The sequence below is a fragment of the Zonotrichia albicollis genome, chromosome 11 (genome assembly GCF_047830755.1).
Source record: "Zonotrichia albicollis isolate bZonAlb1 chromosome 11, bZonAlb1.hap1, whole genome shotgun sequence".
NCBI lineage: Eukaryota > Metazoa > Chordata > Aves > Passeriformes > Passerellidae > Zonotrichia > Zonotrichia albicollis.
Genome location: NC_133829.1, coordinates 2,992,841 through 3,008,121, shown reverse-complemented (window position 1 = coordinate 3,008,121; position 15,281 = coordinate 2,992,841). Strand labels below are relative to the sequence as shown.

Below are 15,281 nucleotides of genomic sequence, written 5' to 3'. Positions count from 1 at the left end.
AATCTGCAAACCAAAGCTTGCTTAGAAAAGGGAACATTTTCCCACTGACTGCTTTAGATGTTTCTTGCAGTAGATCTGCACCTCCAGAATAGAGGCAGTGTCCAAAGAATGGAAATGCTCACACCAGTGGAGGCAGCTGAGGCAAATTCAGTCTCTTACTTCTTTGAGGAACACTGTTGAGTATTTGCTGAATTCATCCATTCTTATGTCTGCCCTCATCATTGCAGAGTGTGATGTGAATGTTTAATGATGACAAATTACCTTGGAAGGTGTTCTTGGTCGGTAAAGGTAACTCCAAACACTCAAAAGCTGCAGCATTTACCAACACTACCATCTAGTGGCTTTGTGCACATCCTGTGCTTATCCCATAGGAAAAGGTGTGCTAAGCCTGTGTTCTGTACAGGGATCATGGGAACAAGCAGAGCACAATAAAGTAAAAGTTCACAGTGAGCTTTTCCTCTCTTGATAGTTGGTCTGATCTTGGAGTTTATTCAGTTACATGCTTCTCTCCAAATCCTAGATCAGAAACTTTTAGCCCAGATGAGACATTAGCTGTGTGAAAACAATAGAGCTTATAGACTCATCCAGCCCACATGGATCTGTTTGGGTTTTTAATGAAAAAGGAGTATCCAGTGGATTAGTGGCAGAAGGAAAATCTCAGCTGCTGGAGCCTGTAGGCAAAAAACTGATGTAGACACTGTGCTTGTCTCCTAATCCATGGGTGTGCAGGAAACACCAAGGGAGACAGAGCCTTTGCTAATGCATGTGTAATTTAGAAGTGTTTTCTTCCCCCTCCACCCATCTGTGAGTTCAGCTGCATCTCTGCAGCATTTGCAGCACAATGCTACTGTTTCTGAGCCAGGAAGTGAAGCTAACTCAAAATATATTTTGACTTGGTTATTAAGCCCCAACTTGGGCTCGGTGCCAGCTTGGAAATGCTGATCTTAAACTCCAGGAGAATTTTCCCATCTAGATCTCTTCTCTTAGGTTATTAACTCACTCCTCTTTGGCCAGCCAGCCTGCAGTAATGCCTCTTGCAAAGCTGGGATGCATCACTTATTTCTGCTGTCTCTAGGCATAAGCTCTGAGTGACTAGAGAAAAACTCTCCTGGATTCAGGAGTCATGCTCGAGTAACAAGGGCAAGCCATGAGAAATGCAGACCTGTAATTGCCAGACAGCTGCCCCATGCTTTCCTTCCTCACAGTTCCACTCCAGGGCAAGAGCAGTTTTAGTCAGAAATAAAGGTAAGGTTTCCATGTGCAAAGGTAAAATTCAGAAAAGCAGTTATAATGTGAGCAAATTCAAACATTACATCACTCTTAAAAAATTATCCTGCCCTAACAGCTAAAGGTTCCAAATAGTTGTAATTAATACTGTTTCTAACAAAATTAGTTAACTAAATTCTGGAAGCAGAATACAGATGTACTTCTCCCACACAGCCTGCTCTTTCAGACCTGCCTAAACCAATCCTTAATTCTGGGGCTGGTTTTGACCCAACACATCACAGCATTAGGAAATTTAAAGCATTTCAGAGTGCTCTCCTTGACCTCTACCTGCTGCAGCTGCCATCCAGGCTCTTCCACTTTTGTTGGAATCACACTGAGATTTTAGGTGAAACAACTCATGTCCTCTTTGTGTCTCACTGATACAGGTTGGCAAACTGATCAAAGAAGCTGCTTCTAAGAGCAACCTCAAAAGGGTGACACTGGAGCTGGGAGGGAAGAACCCCTGCATTGTGTGTGCAGATGCAGACTGTGAGTATGGGCTGCTGGCAGAGGATGCAGGGTGGTGGGCTTTGTGGCTCTCTGCTGTCCTCTGGCAGCTCACAGGGCTGCTGTTTCCACCCCAAAGGCTGCAGGAAACCTGTGTCCAAGGGCAGGGTGTAGTTGTGCATTCCTGGAGTGTTGGGAATTTAGCTGCTAGAAAATGGAAAAGTACAAAACCATGGCTAATTCCAAGGACACACTATCTACACAGGTGCAGGGCTTGGAATTAGCCATGGTTTTGTACTTTTCCATTTTCTAGCAGCTAAATTCCCAACACTGGAGCTCTTCCCCAGCATGGGGATCATTCCCATGGCCCGTGGTGCCTTCCCTGGGGATGGTTGCAGTTGCAGTTAAATCTTGTATTTCTGTGTTTGCTGTTTGTGGGCTTTCTCTTTGGTTGGCAGTGCTGCAGAGCCTGAGCCAAGCCTTGGGAAGAGCAGTTTTCTGCAAAGCAGCCCCTCTGCAGGCTTTCCTGTGACAGGGGAATTTTGTAGGACCTGATCTAATCCAGCCTTCACCTCTATCCTGGTGGTCTGCAGGGCTCATCTTGTGTTTCATAGCAGTTTTGTTACATGACTCAGTAGTACTAGGAGATATGTTTAATCTGTGACCACCAAAATGGTTGGAAAATGCTATTTGGCTTCAGTGAAATCCTCTCCAGTCCTGCACAGCACACATTGAAAATCAGAGGTATTTGTGCCAGCTGCTAATTGTGAGGATTGCAAGGAGCTGGCCAAAGCTGGCATGCTGCTCTCTGAAAAATCATGACTGAAACTTGTCCTTAAGAACCAATGCATGGTATCAAGAATTGCCAGAGCAAGAAAAACTGGTCACTGCCTTCAGTGAGTCCTTGTGGAAGAAAGTAACAGGAACTATGGCCAACTAGACCTCAAGACAAAAGGCAGGAAGGGAGGTGGATGCAATAAAAGATCTGGTTTGGGGGCAGTGAGGCCCTGTGAGTGCCTTCCATGGGTGTGGACCATTGTCAGCATTTTTTAAAGAGGTTTTCCAAAGAGAAGGGAAAACAACAAGTCTGGAAACACTGGAATGCTGGAACTGTGCATGTGGTAACACTTTTCCCTCCTGGGCCTTCTCACAGTGGACTTGGCAGTGGAATGTGCCCACCAAGGCGTGTTCTTCAACCAGGGGCAGTGCTGCACGGCCGCCTCCCGCGTCTTCGTGGAGGAGCAGATCTACCCCGAGTTCGTCAAGCGCAGCGTGGAGTTTGCCAAGAAGAGACTGGTTGGGGACCCCTTTGATGCCAGAACTGAACAAGGGCCCCAGGTAAGTGTGGGTCTGAGAGTAGTTGTTGTTTGGTTTTTGGTTGTGGTTTTGTATAATTTTCCTTGTGTAAATATTATCCTTACGGACGCGGTCCTAGCAGAAGTGCCGAGGGGTGAGTAATGTATCGTGGCTTTATTTTTCCTCTCTATTTTAAATATCAATTAATCACAACTGTTGAAATGTTATGTTGTAATTTTTTTCAAAACACAAATGTATTTAATTCAGTTCTTATCCAGCTTTATGGAAGGGGCTGTCTCCCTGGTGCAGTAACACAAAGCATGTTGCAGTGAGCCATAGCTCTGTGCAGAAGAGTGCAGCTAAATGGCTATTCAGCTCCTTGGCTGTGTGGGTGATGACAAGTAGTTAGAGCCCAGAGACTCCTGAGTCCTCACTTTCCCTCTCCTCCTCTGCTGCCTTTCTGATCCTTTGGAGAAGTTTCAGCTGAATTAGGAGGAAGAAACATGCCAAACTGCTGTCAGAACCAGCCTCCTCAATACTTCCAGAGCCTTCCTCTTAGTTTTTCCTTTTGAGGCAATCTGAGTTGTGCTGTAGAACTCTGGGGGAAGATGATCCTTAGGTCAGATCTCCTAACGGGCCCACTATTTGGTACCAAAAATAAAGCAAGTCCCCAGAAACCTATAGCCAAAGCCTCTTTTTCTCAGTACTGCACTGTGGGTTTTTCTTCCTTGATGCTGTCTGTGTAGGATCCCTCAGAGAAGGGGTGGCTCTGAGGACATCTGCCTCTCCTTATCTGGATCTGAATTTCTACATGATTCATGCATGGTAAAACCTCATTGCTTGCCCTCATGCAGGGACAATAAGATGAGGTACATCCCCTGCTCATGCTGAGGCTGCATCCAGCCCTGTAGCTTGCCTAGAGATTTCAAACTGCTCAGGACTCTTAGGAAGAGAATCCCATGCTGAGACTTGCTCCAGCAGAGATGAGCTGATCCTCAAACACTGATTCCACCAGAACAGCTCCTGAATCCATTCAGTTGTGAGTTTAAAGGGTGAAACACCCTGCAGTGGTTGGAGCATGTTGAACTGGGCTGCTTGTTTAATTTAATCATTGTTCCAGCTCCTGCCAGGCTGGCAGAGCCCTTCCAGGATGCACTGTGGCACAGCTCCATCCTCTGGGGTCACTGCTGTGGCTCAGGGGAGACCCTTTGCATACAGACCTGTCATTAAGGGTAACAGAGAGTTGGAATAGCAGTGTCTGGTCAGATTTTAACTATTTTAACTATTTGTCCTTTTTTTCCTGCTCCGGCTTACCTGTTATACTTGTAGGAGAGAGAGAACACCCACACACACCTGAACTTCTGTGTATGCAGCTGTCAAGGCCAGGATGGGAAGGTGTTGAGGGAGTGGGAGGAAACTGTAAATCCCAAAGTTCTTATGTGCTTGCCAGTTCAAAGGGACAACCACTTCCTCTGCAGCTATGGCTCCTCACTCTCTGGAGCCTATGTTGTGGGCACATACAGAAACTTAAGCAGAGGAGAGAAATGATGCAGTGTCACAAGGACTTAAAAATACCTCTGAAAGTAGCTAAGATTCACACTTGTCCACAAGTTACTCTTCAAATGTGAAGCTTCCAGATAATTTTCTCTCTGTTCCTGAAGTAACCTGCTTGGCTGTGAGGGTTTTTTTTATCTTGAACTGATGGACAGGGGAAGAATCACCAGGAGAAATCATTTATCTCCTTCATCTCTCCCCATCAGATGCTTCAGATCCAGCCTGTTGCTTTCATTTTCCTTTGGTGTAAGGCAGGGTGAACATGCACAACAGCATCACAAGAATGCTGCATAGATCCCACTGTGGGATGGTCACTGGCTTAGGAGCCAGCAAGGGGAAGGGGATGAAGCCAACCTTCAGGCTGACAGTGGTTGTAGCTCATCATCTCTTTGTTCCTGCATCAGCTGCAGGTGATGACAATCCTGTTCCACAAGAATTTGAAGTAAGCCAGTCCTGGAAAAGTGGTCCCATGTGCAGCTGTTTGTTCCTATATTGGAACAAATAGCACTGCACTGGACTGGGGAACTGGCTGATTCAGGTCTAATCCAGCCTTTTTGGAAGTGAGGAAGAAAGGCTTTACTCAGGTCAGTCCCCTGATGTGGATTACTGTTCACTGCCATAGATGCTCATGGCATGGCAGTGGGAAAAGACTGTGTCAGCTGCAGCATTGGGTTATGCTGATATAAACTGTGCTGCTCTGATTAAAATTAGGTCAACTTTAAACAGCATTAAATTTAGACAGAAATGAGGCATGCCTCTGGTGAGACTTCTCCAAAACTCACATGTGTCTGGCAGTGCTGACTGGCTGGAATTCAAAGGACGCCACAAGAAACCTGAGGGGTGCTCAGGACTGTTTGAGCAGAGTGCCAATCTCAAATGCAGGCATTTTTAGACTTTGGATTCCTGGCTGCTGTATCACAGGAAGCAATAAAGTAAATCTGCACAGATGGCAAACTGGTTAACCAGTGCATTGTACAACTGTGAGCAGCAAACTGCATTAGATGAGACTGACATCCTGGGCCACTAGAACTGGGATTACATTAGAACAAGACTGGACTAGTTTGGATATTTTAGAACCCAAATACTGGGATTTGTGGGCTGCAAGATCCAGTCTACAGAAATAAAACAAGCACTAATTGTAGTACTTGTTAGCCAGTAATTATGCAGCCCAAAACATATTATTTGATTTATAAGACAGTGAATATTTTCCTTATACTGTAGACATGCATTTTAGGAATAAAGTGTGAAAATAAAGCATTTAAGTTGAAAGGGTTGTGTCCAACAGCCTGTTGCACCCAGTTGTGGGCTATTTTGTAGGATTACAAACACTAGGTTTGCACATGGAAATAATTCTCCTTGTGGTCTTGACTGAAATGAAGCAAGAGATGAAGATTTGGGGGTTCCCAGATTTTCAGTATTGCAGTGATCCTTAGAAGCTCCCTTCTCTATTGAATTAGATGAACAAATAGTAGAATTTGCTTTACCAGATCATGTGTTTTTAATAGAATTCAGTGCTTGAACCATAAATAATAGTGGAGTAGGGGACAGAATTTAAACAAGCCTTGCAAGCTCTAGTTACAATGACAAACAGTTCCACCCTTGCATGTCATTTTTACAAATGTTTTCTTTCCCCAGTGTCTTTTCATCTAACTGTAGTTTGCCTTGCAACAAGTTACAGCTGTATAAATATCCTTGTTTTGTTTTCTGTGATGTGAAGTGGATGGACTGGATTGGTCTGGATCACAGACATGCCAGGATGGAAAGCACTTGCAGATATTTTCGAATTATTTACGCTTGGCAGCTAAGCAACCAGACAAATAGACAATGTGTATGGCACCTGCCAAACTCAGTGTGACACTGTATCCTACAGCAGGACACACATTTCCTCGGGCAGTAGCATGAATTAAGTGTGTCCTTGGGTAGCACCTTAACACATGAGAGAACACAAGCACTGAGAACACGCACAGTGCACGTGCTGCTCACACATCTGTTTGCCTGGAGATGTGCTGGGCTCTTTTTCCACTCTGTACCACAAGTATCCCAAGGACACCCTCCTGCAGCTTTGATATTTGTCTAAAAGCATGAAAACTTGGATTGTGTGTGGTCAGGATTAACTAGGGACAGGATATAGTCTGTAATCTGGAGGAGTCAAGTGTGGAACACTCCGTGTAAACAGTCCCAACTGGCAACTGGCCCTGCTGAAATAAAACCAGATGCCTAGGGAGGGGGATTGAGCCAGAACAAGCATCTGGAGATACCTGGCAATCAGAATAATCCCCCAGCCTTCCAAGACACCTTGCACCAGCGGGTGGAGTCTTCTTTAATCACCTCAATAAATTTGTCGAGCTTTTTTTTGAGTTTTTCTTTTTAAAAACATCTCTAAGTGTTTTACTATCTCCAGTGTGCTGTCATGAGGAGTTTCATCACTTAATTCCACATTGTGTCAAGAGCCAGGTCTGTTTGTTTGAAACCTGCAGTTCTGCAGCCCACTGCTGCACATGGAGCACAGAAGGCTCAGCAGTGAGTGGAAGTGCTGTGGGCTTCTGCACCTGTTCCCAGCACAGGACACACTGTGCTTGTGGAGTGCATGATGTGTCCTCCAAGTCCTGGTGCAGCTGTGCAGCCTCAGGGTCCTGCCACTGGACTGCCCTTTCCCCAGCCCTACAGAAATCCCTGGTCAAAGGCTGACAGCAGCACTCACTATTTGAGATTATTCCACAGCTAGGAGATGTTAGAAAAGGTAGTTAAATGTGAGAGAGGAAAAAAAAATGCAGGATTATACCAGTTTCTAAGGACTGTGAAAAGTGATTCTGGTTTAAAAAGCAAGGCTTTGGTGCAGCAGTTGTTGTGAAGTCACCCCACCAACAGGGCTTATGTTGAAGCTGTTGATGGAGTGTGCACTGTGGAAGGAGAGGAGGCAGAGCTCACTGGGCTCTTCCAGCTGGGGACACAGAGCTGTAGGTGAAGCTGCACACTGAGCAAAATTGAGTTAATAGTTCTTAGATCCTGGCCCTCCCTCTCCTGTAGTGATTCTGCTGCTGGTCAGATCCCTGGCTGAGCTCTCCAGTCCATCTCAGGCAGTTCTCATACTGCTGCTGAGATAAACCAGTATTTTACATGCTTGGAGAGGGTGAGAAATCCCAGAGCTCCAGTGAGGTGAGCTGTGGGAACACACACCCAGGACAGGGAGGAAGGGAAAGGGGAAAGACTCCTCCATGTGGCAGCAAACTATTAAATCAGATTAAACTGTCACATGTCACTTCACCTTGTGTGTCCTGTGGCTCAGAGCTATGCCCATGTCCTGTCTTTCTCCCTGCTCACTCCCTGAGTGCCACATCCTAAACTGAGCTATAAACTGACCCAGTTTACAGTGCCCTGCAAATGTGCCCCTGGGCCACATTCCATGACTCCTCTCTGGAACCATGATAATAAAGGTGCTGTTGTTTGTTTCTTTCCTTTTGTGTCTGACAGATTGACCAAAAACAGTTTGATAAAATCCTGGAGCTGATAGAAAGTGGGAAGAAAGAAGGAGCTAAGCTGGAGTGTGGAGGTCTTGCCATCGAAGACAGAGGCCTGTTTATAAAACCTACAGTGTTTTCAGAGGTCACTGACAACATGAGAATTGCCAAAGAAGAGGTACAGTACAAATCACCTGGAAAATGCTGCTTCAGAATCAGAAATAGTGGTAATGGAGAGGTTCTGTCTGAATCCTTAATTTTAAATATAAATAACTGAGTAAAAATAACTGACACTGTGGCTGGTTGGAGCAATTATTTACCCTGTAATTGCCAGTGACCATGAACAGTGTAATGTGTGTTCTTGCTCCCCTCCTTTGTAGAGAAGGGGTTGCTTTATTGCAGAAAAATGGGAAAAGAACTCTAGGACCTGATGCTGGAAAGGAGCAAAGAAACAGCCACTGAAGTTCTCTGAAACAGCCTTAGCATCTGAAACAATCCCAGATTCCATTCTCATGGCAAAATCTCCTGAGACTGACTATTTCTTTCCTATATGAAAACATGGCCAAAGCCAGCAAAGTGCAGATCTAATACTCTGGCTTTCATTATTCATATGTAGAAATGTTGAACAAGCTGCATGTGATTAGATGCTGTGATATTCCTTTGAAATAGAAGTTAATCTACTTTTCATCATGTTCCCTAATGGAAAATAAGTAGTTGCCAAAGTCTAACTGGCATTTGTAGTTTAAAGTTTAGCCTGGTGCTTTTTATGGGGCTGCTTGCTGCTCACTCCTGGCAAGATGTTTAAATGTCTCAGATCTGCCACAGAATCTCTAAGGAACCTGGGAAAGATATCAGTCAGTCAGGGCATGAGTTACACTCTAAAAATAGAGAGAAAAAGAGCTGAAAATCCCATGACAAACCTTTTCTTAATGAACTGACTCCAAATCCCAAGCCATGATTCACAAAGCTTATCCAGTTCCATTCATTGGCAGTTTTGCTGCAAATGCATGTTCATCCTTTGCCTAGGATTAAGGCTCCACATAAGAGCCTGCATATCCCAAAACAAAGACATTTGTAAACCCTTGTATGAGCTTAAAAGTGGCCCAAATGAGTCTATTTCTCACATTCAATGTGCTTTATTGTGCTGTGAGAGCCTGCAGACCAAGGAAGGGCTCCACCTTTGATACTGTGCCCAATGAGAGACTCCATCCCAAAATTTGGGAAACCTTCTGTATGGCTGTTGCTTCTACTGGCAACCTGGGAAGCCAAGTTTGTGGTTGAACACAGATGTGGTTAATGCACTGCATGCAAATAAAATGCATACAGTGACAAAATCAGGGTTAAAACCAAGGAAGGAAACTTGCAGTCCTTGAAATAAATTAATTGTTACTTGAGCACACTCAGCTTCAGAGTTCAAAAGGAGAGTTGTAAATGGAGTAAGGATGAATCATTTGTAACTTGTCCAGATCTAACTCTGCTTATTTTGATTGTTACAGATGATCCATTGCTTGTTGGATCTTAACATCTATTAACTACTACAGCACATCACAATGCTTCCTTTGAAGTTTAATTAGTAGCTTTTAGGACACTCCATCAGTGATCCCTAGAAGGCTAAAATATAAGATTTTAAATATATTATCCAAACAGAGCATCTGATTCTGATTACTTCAAAACTACCATGATTAGCAGATGCCTTCCTGTACTAAAGTTTAATTGATATCTGCAGATTTTTGGGCCAGTTCAGCCAATTATGAAGTTCAAGAGTATAGAAGAGGTGATTAGAAGAGCCAACAGCACTGAGTACGGACTCACAGCTGCAGTGTTCACCAAGAACCTGGACAGAGCTTTAACCCTGGCTTCAGCTCTGCAGTCAGGAACAGTCTGGTGAGCAGCCTGGGAACAGAGGCTGGGCTGGGGCTTTGTTTCCTGGGAGGGGAGAGGGATTTAGGACTTGCAGTCGTGTTGGTAAGATGATAAAGGTTGTGGGCTCCATCCCCATATGTGCCGTTCATTTAAGAGTTGAACCTCGTCATCCTTGCGGGTCCCTCCCAACTCAGAATATCTGTGATTCTCTAAATGCTGCAGCTAAGATGGATGAGTAGCCTGCCTAATTCTTGATGTTCTGCTCAGAAGCAACATCCATTCCTCAAAATGAGGTGCTGAGTCCAGACAGCATGTTGAGAAATGGACTGTTTTTTCCTTCAGTCGAGGTATTTCTTTGTTGGGGTTGTAGTAAGCTCCACCAGACATTGTGCCTTCCAAAACCCTGTATGTAGCAAAAAGCAATTCTCATGATCTTTTGCCAGCACCAGATGGGATTTTGCTGCACAAACCAGTATGGACAGTAGGTGGCAACACACCACTGTCACAAAGAAAAGCAACTATTTTTGTGTACAAAATTTCTTATTTTATATTAGAATGATTTCAAAGATGAAATCCTGATTTTTTTTCCCACTCAGGACAGGAAGCTGATCTGGTATCTGATTCTGATGTAGAGGATTAATTTTAAGAGTTGGCACCAGAAGAATCAGCCTCAAATATTTACATAAACATGGGATGTTGGGTTTGAAGGATGCATGTGCTGAACACACATGGAGGTGCACACTTCCAGCACAAGCCATGCCTGTGCTGCATGACCTTCAGTCATTTGATCATACTGAGATGCTGGGGAAGTGTCTGCATCAGCTTTTTCTACCAAGTATCCATAGAAATGGGCCCCGTGCTTTTATTTTACTGTGACACAATTGTCTGACACAGTCCAAATGTTTTCTGTACCTGGAAGGAGATGCTGGGACCTCATTGTGAGTGTTTAGAGAGCTGAGTAAACATGTTCATTTCAGAATGTGCTTAATAAATTAGGGAATAGCCTGAACTATTTATTTTAATCATGACTCTGAACATGGCATAAATTCTAGCTCAAGCATGAATGTCTTTGCCATTAGAGGATATGAAGCAAGATGTAGGTCAGACTGAGAACTACTCAGATGTTTTCTGTTTCTGCAGCAAAAGAAGATTTTATTGCAATAATCTGATTTCTCAAGTGTATGACAGAGAAAACAGAGAGATTTCAGATTTTATTGTATTGTTGCTGTTGTCATCATCTTGTTTTTCCTTGGTATTGAATTGTCTTTCTAAAATTGATGTTTTTATTGTAGGATCAACTGTTACAATGCCCTCTATGCTCAGGCTCCTTTTGGTGGCTTTAAAATGTCAGGCAATGGCAGAGAACTGTAAGTTTTGCTCAGTATTTTGTTTCTGTGTGGGTGGTGAATGCAATAACATTTGTGACTGTGAAAACACTGTTGAATTTGCTTTTAAAGTTTAATCAGGCTTGCAGCATGCCCCACAGGGAGGTGCTAAGCCAGTAGAGCGTGGATGTAAAGCATTCCTTTAGGAGCACCTTCATCTGCTTTATGAGCTTTTAATAGCTCCAGTTCAGTCAAGTCCACTTGCAAGCATTTTTCCATACTAGTTAGATTTTTAGATGAAGGGAGAAGTGTGGCACCATGGCTGGAGACACTGGTATCCACCCCAAACCTGCTCCATCTTTCCATGGTGGTGTCTGTGCCTCTCTTGGCTGCTGTATCATTGCTCCTTGTTCAGGTGGGAAGGAATGATCTCCCAAATCATTCTTCATCCCACCTTCCCAGCTTGCTGCTAAATTACACAAGAACTCTGTGTCCCTCTTCCCCAGCCTGGCCTTTTACATCGGGGCTGCCAAGATGCTTCAGCTCTAATAGTTACTAAAGCTGAAATTTTTAAACCAAGGTCACTCCATGAGTTACACACAGAGCTGAGACATTGTCTTTAATCTTAATTTTCTTCTTGTATAGAAGACAGGTTTTCTTAGACTATTCAGCAGACTCCTCAGAGGAATCTAACACACCTTTTTTTCACAAGCCAGATTTAATCCCAGAAACCATTTCCAGTAACTGTTCTGGTACATCTGCTGCTCTGAGACATTCAGGTGCCTCATTTGCTAAGCACAGCAAATAAATGAATCCTCAGATGGGACATAGTTATATATTGAGACCTTATGGTTTGCTTTGCCTGACTGCCTGGCTAATTAAAGGATGTCAGAGGTTTCCCAGGGGAAGGGCCTGGGAACAGAGCCAGTTATCACAACCAAGACATAATGCAGTGGTGGGCTCTCTCATCAATATGCATTTCTGGAGCAACTGTGCCCTCCTGATGACATGGTAGATAGAAGCTTTCTTTTGGTGAAAAAATAACTTTAATTGCTGTTTAAGCACCAATAGTTGTGTGTACGTGGCTGTCTCTTGTATGGCTTCTCACAGCAGCACTCAGTTTGCACAGGCAGAGTCACAAGCATCATCTTGTGGGTTACAGTGACCAAAGCACTCTGTGTTTCCCTCACAACAGGGTGTAATTGTATGTACTTATGTGCGTGTACTTGGTGGCTATTAGAGGTGGTGGGACAAGTGGATAGCTGGTGTAAATTGTTCAGATCTGGTTTTAATGACCTGATGTCAGAAATGCACATGTGTACAACTCTCTTCTCTCAGAGAAATACATATTAACATTCGACAACTGTTTGTCCTTTTGTCCCTCTTTTCTTTTGCAGTGGGGAGTATGCTTTGGCAGAATACACCGAGGTGAAAACAGTCACCATCAAACTGTCCCAGAAGAGTCCATGAGAGCAGGAGGCCTGCAATGCTGACACTCTGAATGTGACACCTGGGGGACGTGTTCAGAGCAAGGGGGAGGGGAGGGGTGGGAAGGAACATGCAAACACCTGTCTTTATTCCTCTAGAAACACTGAATCTGCTGGGCTCCGTTTTGCCAACTGGCTCTTCAAAAACTGATTCACTGACCCTACTGGCAGTACACACTTGTACTGCACAAGTCCCTGGCTGTACATCTGCCTGCTCCCTGTGACTCAAAACTGGTCAGTCACAGTGTTGGCAGGACATCTGCTTCCCAGCTGTACCCCTGAAGGACATGGACATCACTGGCATGCTAGAGAGACTGCTGGTGCCATCACAGGTACTGGCAAAAACCTTCAGAGGCACTTGGCTTTCCCTTGGCAGAGATGGACTCGAGTGGTAAGGAAGGGTTAGAACAGCTTGACTGGAGTTGGTGGAGTTTGTGTGAAGATTGCAGCTGGAGGTTGGAATGGGAGTGCAAGCTTTCATGGAAGGATCTGTAAGGAAATTCTTTTTGAAAGAGCTACCATGGTTTCTCTAAAGATATGTGCATTCTCCATCCTGGTGATATTCTAGCCCTGAATGAGATTTGTGGGAGTTTCCTGGAGGACTCCTTTGGGGCCACTATGTCACCCAACAGAGCCAGACTTTCAAGTGTCCTTGGAACCTGATGTTTGGGTGTGCACACACTACACATGCTGCAAATGCAAGTTCCTGACTTGCTGACCCCTCTGGCTCCCAGTGAGTCACAGTTGTATCTCAAACCTTCACTACAGCACTTTTCTCAAGAGGATTTTGCACTGCACTTACCGTGGTGACACCGAGTTGGATGCTGAGCATGTAGCATGGTAGATACCCCACAGAAAACACCCCATACCAGTCCTGATCTGGGGGAGGGAGCAGAAGAGCTGCAGGAAACTGCCCTGCACCCTCTTTCTCTGCAACTTTCAGGCTTTTTGAACATCTCTTTGCTTTTTGAGCCAGACCTATTACTTTGAGAGTAAAACTTAGCTCTTCACGCTGCTTCTTTATCCTGTATGAATGTAGCTTAAAATACATTCCTGGAAGTGCAGTGTGGAAAGGCAGGTGCTCCCAAGCACACCTTGAGTGCTGAAGAGAAGGGTGTACAAGCCAGTTACCATGGAATAAGCTGTGGCTGGACTTGAGTCTGTCAGCAGCTTCACAGCCATTGTCCCTGTGAGTGCTGTCATCCCATGGCCAGCACAGAGTAGCTGATCCTTCACTGAGAACACTGCCTTGGATTGTCCCTTGGAGTGGCTGTCACAGCCAGCTCATGCCTTAGCACCTCCTGCAGTAACTCCTTTGCATGCCCAGACATTATTATGAGATTAATTACCATGAGATGAATGACAAGCCACAGGCTATCTTCAGTTCCTGGCTCACTGCTTTCCCTCCTCCTGACTCTGCTGGAGAACCCTGGCAAAGGCACAGCCTTGTCTGCAGGAGTTGCTGGTGACAGCTTGTTAGAAAGTTCAGCTGATCCCTCTGGGATTGTCCTCTGAGAACAAACCCACCTTATGGCTTATCAGCAGATCCCCAGGGAGCACTGATAAGGCTGCTCCCATGTCAGAGCTTGAAGCAGAAATGCAGGTCTAACCTCTCTTCTCTGCTGCAAGCCAGGATTTAGCCAGCACCTTCCTTTGCTCACAGATAGGCTCAGACAGCAGCAAATTCTGTTGCATGAGTGGAGCTTTTTTTGGAGGAGGAAGGAAGGTGGGTGGTGATAAGTAAGGAAAAAAGTTTGCATGAGCCTAAACTTCCTTAATTAGTTGGTGAATGTTGAAATTGCACTTCAACATCACTTCAGTTGTGATGTGACATACCTCCCACAGGGTAACCAGGAGCCTGTGCTCCCACGGGGTGTGAGGCAGGTAAATCTCCCCATCCAGTGATGAAAATGTCCTCCCTTCCCCATGAAAGACCAAATGGGATCATTGTAAATAATTTCTATTTTTGTAAGACACATAGGAGTGCAAACATCTTCTCAGACAAACATTTTACTCTTGCCCACCTGAGGGTTTCCTTGGGCTGCAGAGAGGTGAGGCAAACAGTAAAAGGCTGTTTATCTTGATGTGTCTCTGTATTTTTGATAAACAGTGGTGGAAACTGAAATAATCTGAAATTCTTAAAACCCTACTCTTCTGGCTTTATATGTATGATATATATTTCACTTTTTTCCCCCTTATCAAGTTTTTTAAAAGTCAATGTATCTCTTATTGTATAAATCAGGGTTTGACTCTACACACTGAATTTTGTAAGTTATATAACACTAGACACTAACTTTAAAATAACCCCTTAGAGGGTATATATATTCCTCCATTGCACAGTAAGGCTTTCATATGAATACTAGTTGTTTTTTTAAAAGAAAAGAACTATATTTATAAATTAGGATACAGTTAATCTAATGTATTTTTATAGCTAAAGGTACATGAAAATGTTATGTTTAAACCTCATGTATATATTTAGACTATGGATATCTTTTTTGTAATAGTTCTTGTTCCTAATAAATGTTTAACTTTGTGAAACAGGTGTATCTGAGGATTTAGTATCTCGCTGGGGCCCTGTGAGGGAA

The 15,281-nt window shown here is 44.2% G+C and overlaps 1 protein-coding gene across 1 annotated transcript in view; it reads left to right on the top strand.

Annotated features, from left to right (window-relative positions):
- The window catches only part of ALDH1A3 (aldehyde dehydrogenase 1 family member A3), a 33,492-nt gene extending 18,308 nt beyond the window's left edge, over nt 1-15,184 (top strand). Inside the window, exons 8-13 of the mRNA XM_005483468.4 lie at nt 1,653-1,755; nt 2,867-3,051; nt 8,035-8,199; nt 9,748-9,905; nt 11,177-11,251; nt 12,607-15,184. Coding sequence (XP_005483525.1) covers nt 1,653-1,755; nt 2,867-3,051; nt 8,035-8,199; nt 9,748-9,905; nt 11,177-11,251; nt 12,607-12,679 — 759 coding nt within the window. The 3' untranslated portion in view covers nt 12,680-15,184. The remainder of the gene's footprint in view (nt 1-1,652; nt 1,756-2,866; nt 3,052-8,034; nt 8,200-9,747; nt 9,906-11,176; nt 11,252-12,606) is intronic.
- The last annotated feature ends 97 nt before the right edge of the window (nt 15,185-15,281 follow it).